The 17,943-nt window shown below is 33.3% G+C and overlaps 1 protein-coding gene and 1 long non-coding RNA gene across 23 annotated transcripts; both read left to right on the plus strand.

The window, feature by feature from the left end:
* Positions 1–5,272: 5,272 nt before the first annotated feature.
* LOC141697707 (uncharacterized) lies at positions 5,273–17,627 on the plus strand. Of its 22 annotated transcripts, XR_012564811.1 has the most exons (14): positions 5,363–5,573; positions 5,725–5,774; positions 5,883–5,942; positions 6,028–6,162; positions 6,270–6,340; positions 6,452–6,695; positions 6,784–6,859; positions 7,030–7,132; positions 7,692–7,762; positions 10,063–10,188; positions 10,339–10,400; positions 12,653–12,762; positions 12,850–12,907; positions 17,464–17,627. It is a non-coding gene; the product is annotated as an uncharacterized LOC141697707 (long non-coding RNA). The 22 variants fall into 22 exon arrangements; XR_012564810.1 differs by lacking the exon at positions 17,464–17,627 and having other exon boundaries at positions 5,364–5,573; positions 12,850–13,059; XR_012564817.1 differs by lacking the exons at positions 12,653–12,762; positions 12,850–12,907; positions 17,464–17,627 and adding an exon at positions 5,273–5,314 and having other exon boundaries at positions 5,529–5,573; positions 10,339–10,503.
* LOC141698230 (uncharacterized) lies at positions 13,646–16,106 on the plus strand. The gene is made up of 2 exons (XM_074502898.1): positions 13,646–14,305; positions 14,405–16,106. Exons 1-2 carry the CDS (start codon positions 14,279–14,281, stop codon positions 15,005–15,007), a joined length of 630 nt encoding a protein of 209 aa, XP_074358999.1. The 5' UTR covers positions 13,646–14,278; the 3' UTR covers positions 15,008–16,106.
* Positions 17,628–17,943: the final 316 nt, after the last annotated feature.

Here is a 17,943-nt window from a genome sequence, read left to right on the forward strand (position 1 = left end):
CACAATGGTGATATTGTTGATATGAAGCCTAATACTGCACAGATCAGAACATATCTTGGTATTAAGGGGCTTGAATTCAATCTAGAGTCTAATAAAGCTTATGTCATAAGACTAGATCGGGAGTTGAGAAAAGCAAAGATTAATGATCTCAGAGCTGCAATATTTCAAACTGGTGAAGATACTGCAGAGCTTAAAGATGTCAAACGGAGAATGATTGATGAACTCAGATATGCTGAGAAATGTTTGTTGAAGAATTATCTCAGAACAACTTCTGACATCAGAGAGATCAGAAAATGATGAAGCCAAGTCGAAGATCTACAACTGCTTAAATTCTGATATTTATACAGATTGAAGTTGTTATCAGAAGTTGAATTGGTAAAAACTTTAAGGACTGTAAGTTGTAGTTATCTTGTCTATTTCTCATGCATTTGTACTTAATGTTTTTGACATCATCAAATATCTGTTAAACTTGTATATTTTGTTAATTTACAAGTTGGGGGAGATTGTTAGATATATTTGATAATGTCATGGCTAATATGTTTTATGTTTAGATTTCAGATCTTATTTGAACAGAACAAATCAGTACTTAACTGATCAGTACTTATACTGGAAGTCAGAACTTAAGGGATATCAGTACTTATGTTATCAGGAGACAGATATCAGAACTTAAGTGCTGAAGGATGATCAGATAAGGACAGTAGCTGATTAAAGTTAAGAAGATCAAGATAAACATAAGAAGAGATATGCATGAAGAAGGAATTCCGTGAAGAATGGAATACTTGGAATAGAAGATATCTGATTGATATATTTTAGGAAGCAGAATTATATTCTATATCAATTAGCGAATATCTTGTAACTGTGTAGTATATAAACACAGAAATAGAGTTTACACTATATGTGTTATCATTATCGAGAATATTATTTAATATAACTCTAGCAGCTCTCGTGATATTTTGTTCATCACTGAGAGATAACAGTTCCAGATTGTAACAGAGTTTATTGTTTAAATAAAGTTTGTTTTCTGTTACATAAGTTCTTGAAGTTTGATTTGATTGTGATAAACACTGTATTCACCCCCTCTACAGTGAAAGTGTGACCTAACAATTTTCATAACAGAGGTTTTCAAGGAGTGTATGAAATGTATATATATATAGGTATATATATATATATATATATCGGGACTTAATGAAGTATCTCGTAACTTCATTATTTATAATGATATTTCAAGGATTGAATCTATTCAAATCTTATCTTGTAGTCTGATCTATGTGGTGAACTTTTGAAACAGATTATATTGGAGTATCTTGTAACTTCACCTTTTCAACTTATATCTGGTTAATGATTATCTTATACATGACATAGATTTTCAGAAAAACGTTGAGACAAGGTTAAATATATGAGATCACCTTGTAACGATATTTTTATACAGTTATAAACTGGAACTCTGCGTATATTATGCATGGCAGAGGATTTCAAAGATTTTGAAAAGTATATATACATATATACTAAATATTTTGTGACTTGGTCGCATTAAGAGGTCAAACTTGGTTCAATTCTTCTTGACCAAGACTTTCATGAGTGCTATGAGAATGCTCATATATTGTTAATCATTATACATATTATTTTGGTGGACTTGTTGCTCACCATTGCTTTCTTCCTTCATCACACAACAACAGATAAACAAGATGAACAGGACCAAGCTCCCAATTCGTGAGCGGATAGGAAACGTTCCGCAGTTTCCTGTAGGCGTTGATGCCACCGTAGCTGAGGTAGGAACTACCAATAGGCTAGGTTTTCAACTATTGATGTACCAGACTTATGTATATTATGAATTGTAATAATGGCAAAGAATATGTAAATTTATTCAGAAACCCTTTTCAGGTGTAATGACTTATAATTGTGGAATAAAATGACTTGTGTTATTTTTGGTATTCATCTCTGAGACTATAACTTGTGGTGTGTGTGTGTATATTGTGGGGTCAAAGTACGCAGTGGTTGGTTGACTGTTAAGATTAAGTTTTGATAAGGGAAATGGAACTCGTGACAACCTGAATCCCCGACCCCGGATTTGGGGGTGCTACACTGAGGCACCAAATATGTTCAGCACATAGTTCTCTTCAACCCATACGAAAAAGTATGTCATCCTTTTAATTATGTTTATATATGTATATAATTTTTTTGCTCATTTGTTAAATATTTTCTTTAAATCAGGGAAATGGGAGGCCACATGAATGTTTTTTTTGGGGTGGAGTGGTAATTCGAGAAGGTACTAATATCAACTACTCTATCGATCCCAAGAAAATGATGTTTATTAGGTTTGGTGCCTGTTTTGATGAGCTTAAACGTCTTGTATACAATTTAATGAATATTAGTTCTTATCAATGGAATCTGAAATTGAGTTTGAAGTATCCTTACCTTGGTCAGTACAACTTAGTTGAAGATTTTTATCAAATGGAAATATTAAGTGATGATGATTTTACCTATATGTTAAATGTCCCTGCCATGTTGCTGAATGTCCAAGGAGATGTTTCTTTGTTCATCGAAATAGAGGAAGTTGCTGTTGATGACCCGTACTCTTTCCAACCGAATTTAGGGTCACAACCGACACAATTAACATACGGGAGTAATGTCAACCCAGGATGGTCAGATATACATTTTCAAGGTGGAGGGTACAGAGGCGAAACAACCGAAAAAGGTGGAGGGTACGTAGGAGGCAGTAGTCAACATGGTGGAGGGTATGGAGGGGAAAGTAGTCAATACGGCGGATGGTATGGAAGGGAAAGTAGTCAATACGGCGGATGGTATGGAAGGGAAAGTGGTCAATATGGTGGAGGGTATGGAGGGGAGAGTAGTCAATATGGTGGAGGGTATGGAGGGGGGGTAGTCAATATGGTGGAGGGTATAGAGAGGGGGGGGGGGTAGTCAATATGATGGAGGGTATGGAGGGGGGTAGTGAATATGGTGGAGGGTACGAAAGGGGAGTAGTCAATATGGTGGAGGGTGTTGAGGGGGGGGCAGTGAATATGGTGGAGGGTTAGGAGGGGAGAGTAGTCTATTTGGTGGAGGGTATGAAGGGGGGAGTAGTTTTGAAAATGAGGAAGAAGGTGGGGGTAATGTAGAGATGGTGGGAAGAGGTTCAGGTAAGCGGTAGCCCTCCTCGCAGATGAAGCTGTAGATAATTCATCCAGTTAGGATGATTTTCACCTTCATGATGATGATGGGGAAGAAGATTCATCAGGCAGCGATGAAGGGGGAGGGCATGTAGAGAGGAATGCAGAAATTTCTAGCATGTTTCCAATAGCCGGGGAAGAGCATCATGTTCCAAGAGCTCCATGGTTCCGCACAGAGAAATATATTCCCCCAATAATAGATAGCCCTAACGATATGTATGTTGATGAAGACCTTGATCAGGGGGAACTGAGTGAAGGAAAATGTCACCGTGACAAAGCAACCCTGTTGTTGGCAGTCAAGCGTGCTCATATTACCACTGATCGTACATATAAAACGAGAAAGAGTAACAAAGAACAACTCATTGTTCAGTGCCGGGCTGAGGGCTGTAACTGGAGGATGCGAGCTGCTTTCATGCATAATTCTGGTTACTGGAGGATAAATGTCAATAGAGAGGAACACAGATGCTTGGTTGATCAGCCGTTGCAAGATCACAAGAAGCTATCTGCAAGGATGATTTCGCAGCTTGTGAAACCACTTGTAAGCAATTTAACATACATAACTATTTAACTTCCCTACATATTAATTTTGATAATCTTAGAAGTACCATTTTATTCATATTATATTTAAAATGACTAAATCTAGTAAAATTTATCTCTATTATTAATATATGTATAGTTTTTTTTGTCAAGAATATATGCATAGCTTTAAATGTACTTTTAATGACTTTTCAATTATTCTTATAAATAATTATTATATTATAGATTAAACAAACTATGTAATAGTAAAAGTATAAATAATTGGTAATTTGTAGTTTTTAAATTATACAAACTCTTATTACATATATAAGTGTCCAAAGAAAACATTAACCAACCGATTCTAAAATATCTTCTAAAATAATTTTATTTTCTGCTAAAAATTACCATGATCCAAAAAACTTTATTTCAACTAACTTTACTGTTGGGGAAGTTCGCCATGAATATTAGAAATGAACACTCGAGAAAAGATGCATGTATATTTACTCCGAAACAAATATTTTCTTTTTATATGCCAACAAGCTTTATTCGATTGGTCATTTCTGTAACCATTTTATTCGATTCTATTCATATATCAAAGCAATTATTTTTTAGTTCACCATTAATTGAATATAAATAACTACTTAATTATAACCAACTATTTAATTACACATTATAAATTAAACAAATTTAATCGATGAATTAATTAACTATATTTAGGCCTAACTAAATATAAATTAAAGCAATTATTACCTAATTAATTAACTAAATAAATCAAAGCAATTATTAAATCAAAGCAACTAATTAAATAAAAGCAATTATTTCAGAAGCAACTAAATTTATTTAACCAAGAATGTAATTAAGCATATGCAAATAATTAAATTCGAAAAAAAATTAAGATAAAACAGTAAATAAGAGATACCTGAGAACGCCGGTTGTACAGAGAAACACTGGAGAACGCCTCTTGCTCCGGGGGTTAGCTGACCAAAAATCTCTCTTCTCCACCGAAGAATGCCGGTTCCTCCGGGTATCTTTTGTAAGCCTTCAATTTTTTTGAGCCTTTCTTCCGACTGCTCTCTCTTTCTTTCTTATCCACTCTCTTTCTTTCTTTCTTATCCTTTCTTTCTTCTTTCTTTCTCTCCATATTAGTAATACTTGACTAATAATTATAATTACATAATATTACTTTATACTCATATGTTTATATGTCTATTATTACGGATTTTATCAAATTATATAATATTACTTTATTCATAAATTTATTTAATATTATTCTGTAATCATATTATTCCAATGTTCAAAAATGTATATAATATTACTTTATACTAATAGAATATTATTTTGTATTCATATTATTACTATATTAAAAATCAATATGTTCCTAAACTTTGCTAACAAAGAAAAAAGTAAATTACACTAAATACCCTCCCATCCAATAAAAATTATACTATTCTATGCCCATTATGGTAAATATACTTTCAGTTATGGATAGTCCAATTTTAAATGGGTTAACCAGCTCTTCTATTTTTACACTTTTTTGGGTTAAAAGATGGATAATCCAGTTTATGAAATCATATCAAATATTGTGTAACAAATAAAAAGATCATGCCTATGATTACTCCTCAGTTTAAGTAAAATTCAAATTCAAATTACACTAATGCTTTAATCAAGTGTAAACATATAATTTAAATTCAAATATATTCTCTCTTCATATCAATTATCAGCCTCATTGATTTTCAATTATTCATGAAAGTATATATAAAGTGTCGTCATCTACGCTAGAATTAGGTTTGTATTTGTCAATGTGTTCTCGATTCTAATTCAGTTTTTTTTTTGGTTTTGCAGGTTACAAATGTTCTGAGCATCATAGTATCTTGATTTTGATTTAAGGTATATATCTATATATGTTATATCCATCTATTCTCTCTGTTTTTTAAGATTATAAGATCTGATTGTATTGATTATGCTCATTGATACTCACTCTTCTCTAATTGATACTCACTCTTCTTGAAATCTCACTCTTCTCTAATTCTTTTTGCAGGTAATGTGTTATGCGAATCTCAATCAGGTTTCATTTGTGGAATATAACAGGTTTGTAAATCTATATTAACACTCGCATATCATGTATTTGATTCACAAATATACTTATATTGATTAGACTATTCTCAAATAATCTAATTTAATTCTCTCTCTTTGCAGAATGATGAATTTGAAATAAAGAAAAATCACGTAAATTGCTTTATTTTAGGAGTACACGCGGTTCGTTTACCAAGTGTTTGATTAAATTACTAATTTGTTCAAGTGTTTGATTTGGTATGTCTTTCTTCTTTTGATCGTGATGCAGAATGACATTGAGTCAAGACTATCCTCAGACATGTCTAATCCATACACAGGCCAGCATATTGATCCGAAAAAAGGACATTAATACAACCTGTTGGCCCTGATCGCAGTGATGTTAACCAATCTCTGAATTCATCAGGTTTCATTTTTTGTCAAAGTTGATTCTTGGTATTTATTTGCAACTATCAATGTCCCTTAACCATATATTTATGAAAACCATATATGTAAACTTTATTTTAATTGCAGATGGTATTGCACGTTTAGTACAACTAGCACATGACATCATAGTGCTATAACCCAGCAACTGAGTAACTCAGGTTTGGACAATTTTTTTTTTGAATTTTGTTGATGAATACTTGGTAAACGTTAAAGTGTATAACTACGTACAAGTTGAACATATATACTAATTTTCAGTTCCTTTTATTCAGATCTAATGAGGCGACTACCCTTACTTAAGTTTCCTCCAAATAATAAGTTTATCAAATAAACCTAAAGAGAATCAGAATGCATCACCTAGACACTTACTTGGTGAAATGACTCTTTGTGAATATGAAGGTCAAGTTTGTGGAATATCTTCTGGGAGAATGGAGAAATTGTGGAAGAAGTTCAAATTGTGGAAACAAAATTCCAAGATAAATTTTACTCATCTGATTCCTCCTGGTGTTGAGACTGGTAAGAGCGCTTAAAAAGTTGCATATCCCTCTGTTGATGCAAGTTTTTTGTTGTTTTTCTAAGCTGCAATGCTTTATTCTATATTCAGGATATAACTAATTCAAGCAGTTGATCTCCAGACACTTTTTAAGGTCCAAAATCATTCTGCAAGTGCAAAACCAAAAGTTAAGCGTGTAGATGAAGTAGTTTTTAAAGTCAGAGTAATAAGCAAATCGTGGATTATAATCTTGTGAAATAAACATGGTTAAGTGGAAGTTTGCAATCAGAAAAAGTTTTGCAGGTTTATTTTATCTTTATTTTATCGTAGAATATAATATGAGGTAAAAAAATACAGGATTCAAAGAATTTAGAAAAATGGAGTAATGAAGGTTCGATAATTCTGCATCAACGTTATAGTATGAGTAGAAGTAATCAGCACTACAATAATCAGTTACCAGGTATGATGTTTCCCAAGACGTAAGTATATAATTGCTTGTGTTAAACTTGAAATTTGGGTGTACTTGGCCAACATAAATAAGTTAGTACTTTGATTATTGTATGTTTATTGAATTCACACATTGTTCATTTTGATCATTGTTTATTTGTGTATACTGAGGGTAGAATGCCTGGGACGAGTATAGTTGACAGGAGAGGTAATTGATCGATTATTAACAGATAGATACACAAAACTTAATAAACAGATGCACACTAAATTTGCAGATCATTTTTAGGGAACATCGTTATTTATTTCGTTTGGAAATGATAAAAGTAAATACACAGAGAAGAGGGCTATATGAGGCTAGACAAAAGTCAAGTGATAAGAAATAGGCAGATCAAAGTGTTCATCTTATACAACTCTTTATATGATAACTGCTGAAATCTGCTGGCTCTAAAATAAGTCTCCCTGTTTCCCTAATTTATAAATCACAGTTTTGATGAAATTGATTTGTTCAAGCAAATCTGATGTTTCCCTGATGCATATATAATCTTTTGTTCCCTAACGATAAGGTGAATTAGGTCCAGGTATGGATTAGACAAGCCATGACTTCTGTGCAATCCAAATGGCCTCATCACCAGGCTTTTAGATGGTAAAATATAGTTCAATCAAGCTTTATATATATTGCAGATACACTTCTAACTTTTGTGTATATCATTTGATTGTTCAAGTGAATGGTAGCTTTACTTACATCAACTTATCAGTGAACGGAAATTCACATAATTTAGAGCTAAGTACTTAGACTTGCAGTAGTTACAATAGCACAAACACCTTCATCAAAGGTGATTCCAAATATAACTGAAAATGTACAAGAGGAAATTTCGTTGTAGTACTTAAATTTTGCAAACAGGAAAAAAAAGTGAACACTTGGGTGTTTCAAATATAGGGGTCTGCTAAAGAGCTAGAATATGTTTTATAAAAAAAAAGTTCTGGTATTAGGTATGATTTATATTTTACATGTTACTCTATAATGTTAGATTTGAATATTGTGTAGTAAAGTGAATTAATAATTTTTGAATTGGGTATTTTTAAATTTATTTAATTTTAAAAATTAGAATATTCAAAAAAACTAGCTCGATTTTTTAAAACTTTTTTCTTAGATAATCTGATACTATTAATTTTTTTTGGAAATATATTAATTTCAAATGTTATTAATCAAAGAAAATTCGATAGGTAGAAAGAATGAAAAGTTATAGTTTATATACACAAGTAATAATTATGGACATTCTTAATAAGTATGTTTGTTGGTTGTTATATATTCGTTGATTATTATTTGGTTAATTCTATGATATGTAAAACATAGAATTTATACTAATTTTATATTAATACTATTCCAGACACGAAGTCGGGAAACTGTTGTATTATAATTTTTTTTATTAAAGATTATCTAATTAAATTAATTCAAAATTATTAATTTTGATTATTACCATTTGGATGTTTAGATAATAATTGAGTATCCGGCATAATAAATAAAATATTAATATGCCATAAATAATATAAGAACCCCTTCCCTTCTAATATAAATTCTCATGAACACTCTCTTTACACTTAAATCTTTATTAATAGTTGATAAATAATGTTGATTTAATTAATATATGGATATTTTAATATGGTTGAATTTTTTCTAAATTTAGTAAAATTAGTAATTTAATTATTTTTTCAGATTAAGGATTGAAAATAACATTCTTTTTATAGTAATTTTTTTAATTTATAATTTAAAATAAATTATTGGATAACATGTGTCTACATTGCATTTTACAATTATTAAATTATAAAATTTTGACTACAACCATTTTTTCATATCTTACAAATCTCTGGGAACTAAAGCTTATAAATTCACAAGCATATTATTAAAGAGTAATATGTTTATAAAAGAGCATATACGTTATTAAAAATATTAATCTCCATTGTTTGACAAAAGATGTGTTGATAAAATTTATATTAGTATTACACATAATTGAAAATTTCCATGTATGGAGTACAAGCTATATTTGGTATATTTTAACAAAAAAAATCAATTTTTATTTAAAATCTTAATTTTTAATATAAATTAATGAAAAAACTGTAAGTATTTTTTAGTGATCCTCGTATATTTTTTTTAGTTAGGGTCCTATTTTTTAATTCAATCCTTTTAGGGTAAATATGACTTATCAATTTATATATTTTTGTTAATATTATTAAAGTGTAATGTTGAACTCTAAAACTAATAATATTTCTTTCAAATCAATTTTCATGTATTAGTATAAATTCCCGCGTGCGAATTACGGGCTATATTACTATACCAAAGCTAAACCATTTGCTTGCCTTTTTTTGTTGTAAAAATTTCAGCCGGATTATTCATAATAACCACATTGACCTAGTTGCAACCCATGGTTCATCCGATTTCAATGTGACAGTACAAAAAAATACTATACTTAATCAGATACTCAATCCACTATCCATTGGTTCCAGATAACCCAACTTACTATCCAACAGATTTGATGTGAAATCAACATGATAATTACCATGACAAGAAAATTGATAACATCAATGACAACTTATTTTTCAAACAAATGAGGAATGTAGCATTAATCTTGTTGATCACAATTTTCATCGTATATGTTTCAAATTCCTTGATTATAGAGCATGTTGATTCTTCTTTGTTTTCACAAATTCTTCATCACACATTTTTTTGCACACTACATCACTGCATACAATTTATAGTTAGTAGTATTATATTGAATTTCCTTGCAAAAACGCACTCTAGGTTTTTGATATATAAACTTCTTTATACATGGACGGATCAGGTATGATGTTTATAACTGTTTGGTTCGTCTTCCTCCATCATTTGCAAATAAAATTTTGCGAGACCCTGATACGCAAGTAATTTGTCTCACTCTGCGATTGGAACAGAGTACTTAACACGGAAATCTGGAATGGACGACAAAGCAGTTCCCAGTGATATGGACAAATAAGAACTTAGTGTGAAGACATGTACTCCTTCACATTGTAGCAGACCATATGAGACCAGCTTACCAGGTAATCTTTAATTGTTGTCACCGTGACACACAATGCTGTACAAAATGTATTCACACTTTATATGACCAAATCAATGACCGTATTACTTATATTTTAGCTGGTACATGAAAATTTTGTCCTGATGACTGTGATATATTTTATATAATGTAGGGAAAAGCCATTATACGCCAACAGTTGACAAACATCCAGTTGAAAAGCCCTTATCCATAAGTGTAATTTTCTACATCCATTTTATGCACTAATTTGTACAAAATTCTTTAGTATTCTAAGAAATTTTTTTCTTCATTTTTTATTTGAGATCCCGGTCTTTCTTCATTACATTTCTTCCCAGTCTTTTTGTCTATCTTAATTAATGACTGTATTTGTGGTTATTGACAAGTTCTAATAAGGTAATCGATATATTTAGTGTATTATTTATTATATTTCTATGATTGACACATATTTAGTGTACAAGCTGAAGTTGCTGCAAATGCTATTGTCCGAGGACTTTAGAAAGATCGGCTCATGTTTTCCCAACTCTCATTACTAATAATTTAGGCATTCATTTGATAAAGAGTTCACCCATTTTTACTTATCCGATAAAAAAATATTCTATATGATATTGTGTTCTGTTTAGTGGATTTGATTTACGTATTTACTCAATTTTTGTACCACTTAAAGTACCAATATCAAAAGGTCATTTTACTTTATAAAAATAGTTTCATCTATTTTTAATTTATGTGCTACTTTAATATGCTAATATGACCTTTATATCAATATAATATATTGTTAATAATAAAATAGTGCAACTTAAAGTTAAAACTAATTTTAATATTTTAAAGTAATTTTGTATATGGCAAGAAGTTCCCGTGTGCGAAGCACGGGCTATATTACTGTCCTCCAACTTGAACAATTACAATACATCATCACAGCATATCGACGGGAACATAATTTATATATTTCGAGTATAGTCATATAATAATATGCGAAGTTTTCCACTTTCTTCAATCAATATATCAGCACGAGCATTCAAATTATTAAGATGTTCTTTTCACCCATCTCCAAACTTTTTAAATGCACTTATCATTTCTTCCGTGTTCTGTTTGAAGTTTTTCTCATAATCACGTAGAGATGTGGACGTATCACCTAGGAATCTGAGTAAATTCCATGTATAAGAATGTGGAATTTCAGTACTACTTTGTGATGACTCTCCACATTTTTTCTCTGATTCATTATTCAGAGTATTTTCTATTTCATTGTGAAACATTGAAACTAATGCCATTCAATTTGTAATATAAAGCAATATAAATCATAGAATCAGATACACATTTAAATATTACTTGAATTTTTCCTCAAGGCCAATGGAACGAGCAAACAATTCAGATTGCCTGATTTCCATTGTAGCATATATCTCTGAGTAGAAAATATTTGCTTCTTCCATGTCATTATTGAAGTCTGCGCACGTTATAACCAAATTTTGCAACTCTTGCTCCGCTACATTCTTTATGCCTGACCATATCTTCCTCTTTTCACTTCGTGAAGTCATTTTATAATTTGTAGTATACATCTAAATGTAAAAAAATACCCAAAGGTATATATACGTGTGAGTATGTCCAGTAGTTTTGGGGTCTAATCACATAAGCAGTAACCACAATTTAGAATAACCGAATGGTAGATATCAATTTTATTTAGTTTTTTCTGATTTCAACAGTCATGTTACTCGAACGTTGTGATGTGTCTTTAAAGAATATGATGATTATCTCCTCATTCTGAGAAGATGTTTTAAAGAATGTTTATCAAAAACCTTGTTAGAAACTTTTGGATGTTCTTTATGTTTTTGTAAATTTTTTAATTAATGGACCAATAACTTTTAATGGCAGATAGTTTATCCTGTAATCTGATTATTATCCTTACCGTTATGTGGTTAATGTTTAAACTATAAACGTTCTTAAACTATATACAAAAAATAGAACTCTTCATACTATTTGACTATAATATTATACCATTTTTTATCAAAGACAGAAAAAGAAAAAAGGGAAGAGACGTTATCGAATAACTCGTTGTTAGTGTTTACACATGATGATATTGGTATAAAATTGTTGGTACACATTATCGTAACTTCATGAATATATATCTTTAAAATTTTAAAAAAGATCGTATATAACTAAACTCCGCATGCGTAACACGGGCAAGATAACTAGTGTTATATAATATTAGTTACTAAAATATTTTACTTAGTAACAATTTTCATGTTATTTTTATTATTAATAAATTATTTAAACTATGTATTTTATTTAAATCTTTTTACGGAGTTCATAAATTTATTTTACAAACTTTTATTTATATCGTTTCATAAATATTTTACAAAATTTGGAGAATGTTATCTTCTGCTTCCTATCCACAAAATCTGGCGAAAAGTAGATTTCCCTTACACAATAATCTTGTCTGAAATCTGAAACGGATGAGATCAAATATCTGTATGCAGAAATTATTGACACAATCAATGAATCACAATAATACTCGTTCTACTATTTATGCATGTCCTGAGGCACCAAATATGTTCAGCACATAGTTCTCTTCAACCCATACGAAAAGGTATGTCATCCTTTTAATTATATGTATATATGTATATATATGTATATAATTCTGTTGCTCATTTGTTAAATATTTTCTTTAAATCAGGGAAATGGAAGGCCACGTGAATGCAATTTTTTTTGGGGTGGAGTGGTAATTCGAGAAGGTACTAATGTCAACTACTCTATCGATCCCAAGAAAATGATGTTTATTGGGTTTGGTACCTCTTTTGATGAGCTTAAACGTCTTGTATACAATTCAATGAATATTAGTTCTTATCAATGGAATCTGAAATTGAGTTTGAAGTATCCTTACCTTGGTCAATACAACTTAGTTGAAGGTTTTTATCAAATGGAAATATTAAGTGATGATGATGTTACCCGTATGTTAAATGTCCATGCCATGTTGCTGAACGTCCAAGGAGATGTTTCTTTGTTCATCGAAATGGAGAAAGTTCCTGTTGATGACCCGTACTCTTTCCAACCGAATTTAGGGTGACAACCGACACAATTAACATACGGGAGTAATGTCAACCCAAGATGGTCAGATCTATATTTTCAAGGTGTAGGGTACAGAGGCGGAACAACCGAAAAAGGTGGAGGGTACTTAGGAGGCAGTAGTCAACATGGTGGAGGGTATGGAGGGGAAAGTAGTCAATACGGCGGAGGGTATGGAAGGGAAAGTGGTCAATATGGTGGAGGTTATGGAGGGGAGAGTAGTCAATATGGTGGAGGGTATGGAGGGGGGTAGTCAATATGGTGGAGGGTATGGGGGGGGGGGTAGTCAATATGATGGAGGGTATGGGGGGTAGTGAATATGGTGGAGGGTACGGAGGGGGGAGTAGTCAATATGGTGGAGGATATGGAGGGGGGGCAGTGAATATGATGGAGGGTTAGGAGGGGAGAGTAGTCTATTTGGTGGAGGATATGAAGGGGGAGTAGTTATGAAAATGAGAAAGAAGGTGGGGGTAATGTAGAGATGGTGGGAAGAGGTTCGGGTAAGCGGTTAGCCCTTGTCGCAGATGAAGCTGTAGATAATTCATCCAGTGAGGATGATTTTCACCTTCATGACGATGATGGGGAAGAAGATTCATCAGGCAGCGATGAAGGGGGGGCATGTAGAGAGGAATGCAGAAATTTCTAGCATGTTTCCAAGAGTTAGGGAAGAGCATCATGTTCCAAGGGCTCCATGGTTCCGCACAGAGAAATATATTCCCCCAATAATAGATAGCCGTAACGATATGTATGTTGATGAAGACCTTGATCAGGGGGAACTGAGTGAAGGAAAGTGTTACCGTGACAAAGCAACCCTGTTGTTGGCAGTCAAGCGTGCTCATATTGCCACTGATCGTACATATAAAACGAGAAAGAGTAACAAAGAACAGCTCATTGTTCAGTGCCGGGCTGAGGGCTGTAACTGGAGGATGCGAGCTGCTTTCATGCATAATTCTGGTTAGTGGAGGATAAATGTCAATAGAGAGGAACACAGATGCTTGGTTGATCAGCCGTTGCAAGATCATAAGAAGCTATCTGTAAGGATGATTTCACAGCTTGTGAAACCACTTGTAAGCAATTTAACATACATAACTATTTAACTTCCTAACATATTTTGTGAAAATATTTTGTGAAATTTTTTTGACACTGCTCAATGACATGTGAAACAGGTGATAAATATAGCAGAAATCCCCATTAAAACCATTATCCCGCTTATCAACAACGAGCACAACCATATAGTGGGGTACAAGAAAGCGTGGCGAGGCAAACAAATAGCCATTGAGGAAGTCTATAGAAGTTGGGCTACAACATATCAAGCTGTTCCCATGTTTCTTGCAGCCATCAAGAAGACAAATCCTGGAACCATTACTGAGATCGATGTCGTGCCTCATGCTCAGGAACGAGGCACGTCTGTTTGCAAGCGAATCTTTTGGTGTTTGAAAGCAATGATGGACGAGTGGCAATATGCGCGTCCTGTGATTTTAATAGACGAAACTTTCTTGAAGGGAAGATATAGGGGCAAGCTGCTTGTTGCCATGGGTGTAGATTCAAACAACCACCCTTTTCCTCTTTGCTATGGTTTGGTTGATGAGGAGATGTACGAGAACTGGTCTTGGTTTCTGCAACGTATTCGGAGACATGTCTGTCGCCAAAAGACCGGTATGTGCATCATCTCTGATCGAGCAACCAGTATTCTTTCTGCAGTAAGAGACACTCAAAACGGATTTGCTGAGCCATTAGGCATCTATAGGTTCTGTCTACTTCATGTCTGAAGCAACTTCTGCCATCATCACCCTAGCGGTGAACTAAATAAATTGATGTGGAAAGCTGGCACAACCACACAAGTCTCCAAGTATGATGCATACATGGCAAGGATTGGTGAAATTTTCCCCCTGCCCTTGACTATCTTGCAAGAATACCCGTTGAGAGGTGGACACTTTCCCACGATAATGGTGTTCGCTATGGTCAAACGACCACCAACATGTTTGAGGGTTTCAACGGAAACATAAGAAGGGCTCGTTTTCTTCCGGTAACAGCGATGATGGAGTACCTCTTCTACAAGACGGTCACGATTATTGACACATATAGAAATAAAGTAGATGACGGTGTGCAACAGGGTGAACAGTTATGTGCGTGTTCAGCCGCCATGTTAGCAAAAATTTAAAGAAAGACAACTGGATATACGGTTATTACTTTTTTCCGTGCACGTGGTATCTTGAAAATAGTTACACGTCAATACACAACTACTAAAGGAAGGGTAAAGGGAGGAAAGACCCAGGTCGTCAACTTCAATGACCGTATGTGCACGTGTGGAAAATGGGCGACGCATCACATGATGTGCTCTCACGCAATGGCTGGTTGTGTAAGACATGGACTGAGTTGGGATCATTTCATTAAAAATTGCCATAAAAACCATACAATGGAGAACTTGTACCGGCCAATTATTTATCCCTTGCAACCAACTGAATACTGGAACTATGAATTACCCCCACTTTGGCAGGGGTATGGAAAGTTAGTAGCGGATGAATCATTGAAGAAACTTAAGCAAAAATGTGGAGATAAGGGGCAATCGGTGTGGATCCGAACGGAGATTGATGGTCCGCGGTCAGGAAAGAAGTGTAGTGTATGCAACCAAGAAGGTCACACCAAGCGTAGCAAGAAATGCCCAGGGCGTCCACACTTAACAACATGAACTTCTACTTGCTCGTTTCTTAGCTTCATTGCATTTTCTTAGCTTCATTTCAAATGTTGTACTATCATTGTCATTTGTATTATCTAAGTTTTCTATCTTGCTATTTCGAATATTACATGTAAAAGTTGGTTATTGTGTTGTCCATTCGAGCTTTAAAATGTGGAAATACTATTAGGTTTATCCCATTCAAAACAAACATTCCAATTAGGCGTTCAAATTGTTACTAAAATTATACAACAAACATTAGAAAGAATTTAAAAATCTGCAAGGTTTACAATATATTGATCCTCATCAGTTCCTGCACTCTCCACAATTTCACCCTCTTTTTCATCCGCATCTTCTCCAACGTCACGCCAGGTGTGATGACCTTCAACATACCATGCAATTTCACTATCTTCTCTTTCAATCAGGTTGATTTCCATTTTTTCATATTTTTTATACACTTCATCGATCTGACAGATGCGTTCGTCCTCCGGCAGGGACCGATCATTGTAAGCCTTTCGGAGCTTTTCTTTATCAGCTTTTATCTCGCCCAAAATGTTTTAATTCACGCACTTCTTCTTCTTTCTGCCACTCTCATCTTCTTTCATTTTATTTCCACGACCGATACATTCCGTGATACTAAGCTAACGCCAAATGGACTTAGATGTGCTTGACGATGATATTTTTTTACCTTTATCCATTTTATGCTTTCCAATTGAAATGACCAAGACATTTATAGGGCATGCTAAGAACTACGTCAAATTACATTTGTACAGTACTTCATACTAAATTTATCACAAACACTCACACACTATCTGAGTAGTCAAATCATTCAAAAATATAAAATAATAATTTCAAAAGCTCAAAATAATAAAGTACACTATCAAAATACAATATTCAGAAATATTACTCATCATCGGACAAGTAGAAATCAGAAATATAGTCGAGACTCATAGCGAAATGATGATACATTCTTGCGCTGTGATGGTCACCATCTTTAACAAACTCCCTACATTTTCTTTCTAGATCCATCCGGTTTAAACGCATTTTTATTCGATTATCTTCCTCTCTTGCATGGAATAAAGCTTGTTCCAGTTGTTGAGCGGTGTCTCGCTACATGTGTATGGCGCGTTGTTTAGTTACTCGCAATCCATGTTCTTGACATTGGGCTACATATTTTTGTAAACACCCTACACGCTATTCCCACTCCCTATGCATCGTGATTACTGAACCTCTTGAGTAACGTAAATTTGGATCCATTGAATATCTAAAATCGTCATCACAAAACCATTTCCGACCAGTAGCTCGAATAATATCACCAGGAGTATAGCTCATTGCTCTTCTATTAGTATACATCATTAACTTCCGAACAACATCATATTTACATAATAAACAAGGACGAAAGGCCACACAAATTAAGTAGACATGCCTGTAATATTCACGTGCTACTTACGTCTCATACTGCTTCGAAATAGTTAACATTCATTTGTCACATCATACAGCTTTTACAACTTCTACTGCATTTGACAAGACTACTCAATTACTTTCTTGCAGTCTGCATGTCGCTACCTATCTGTGGAGGACCCTTCCAACTTTGCAGTTGTACACTGGCATTCGTAAAAGTAACTTTTTTAACTTTCATCTCTAAAAAGTGAAAACTTCAGTCAAACTGTTGCATGTGCTTTCTACTGTATATTCACGGGATACCTAAATCAATTCCTTGTCATTTTCCTTATCATCATTTTATACTTCCATTTCTGAGTAGTCAAAACTCATAAATTTACCAACAAGTAATAATACATGCCTGTAAGATTCACGTGCTACTTACTTTTCCAAAAATACTAATACGTGGAACAAACTTTTTCCAAAAAAAAATTACAACCACTTCTAAAAAAGTCATCAACTTTGGGAATATTATCACAATTAGTACAAATGTTTTTGTAAAGTATTATACAAAAAAATGCAATAACGAGTGCATTTTCCATTCATCTTGGGAACAAATTACATTGCAAGGGAACATTGATTATGTAAACT

This window comes from Apium graveolens, chromosome 11 (genome assembly GCF_009905375.1).
Source record: "Apium graveolens cultivar Ventura chromosome 11, ASM990537v1, whole genome shotgun sequence".
Classification (NCBI taxonomy): Eukaryota; Viridiplantae; Streptophyta; class Magnoliopsida; order Apiales; family Apiaceae; genus Apium; species Apium graveolens.

What these genes read in the sequence shown, in the direction of transcription:
- LOC141698230 (XM_074502898.1), top strand. Translation starts at nt 14,279, where the DNA reads ATGATTTCACAGCTTGTGAAACCACTT. An exon ending in CACAGCTTGTGAAACCACTT is followed by an intron (nt 14,306 to 14,404) that starts GTAAGCAATTTA and finishes CATGTGAAACAG; the next exon opens with GTGATAAATATAGCAGAAAT.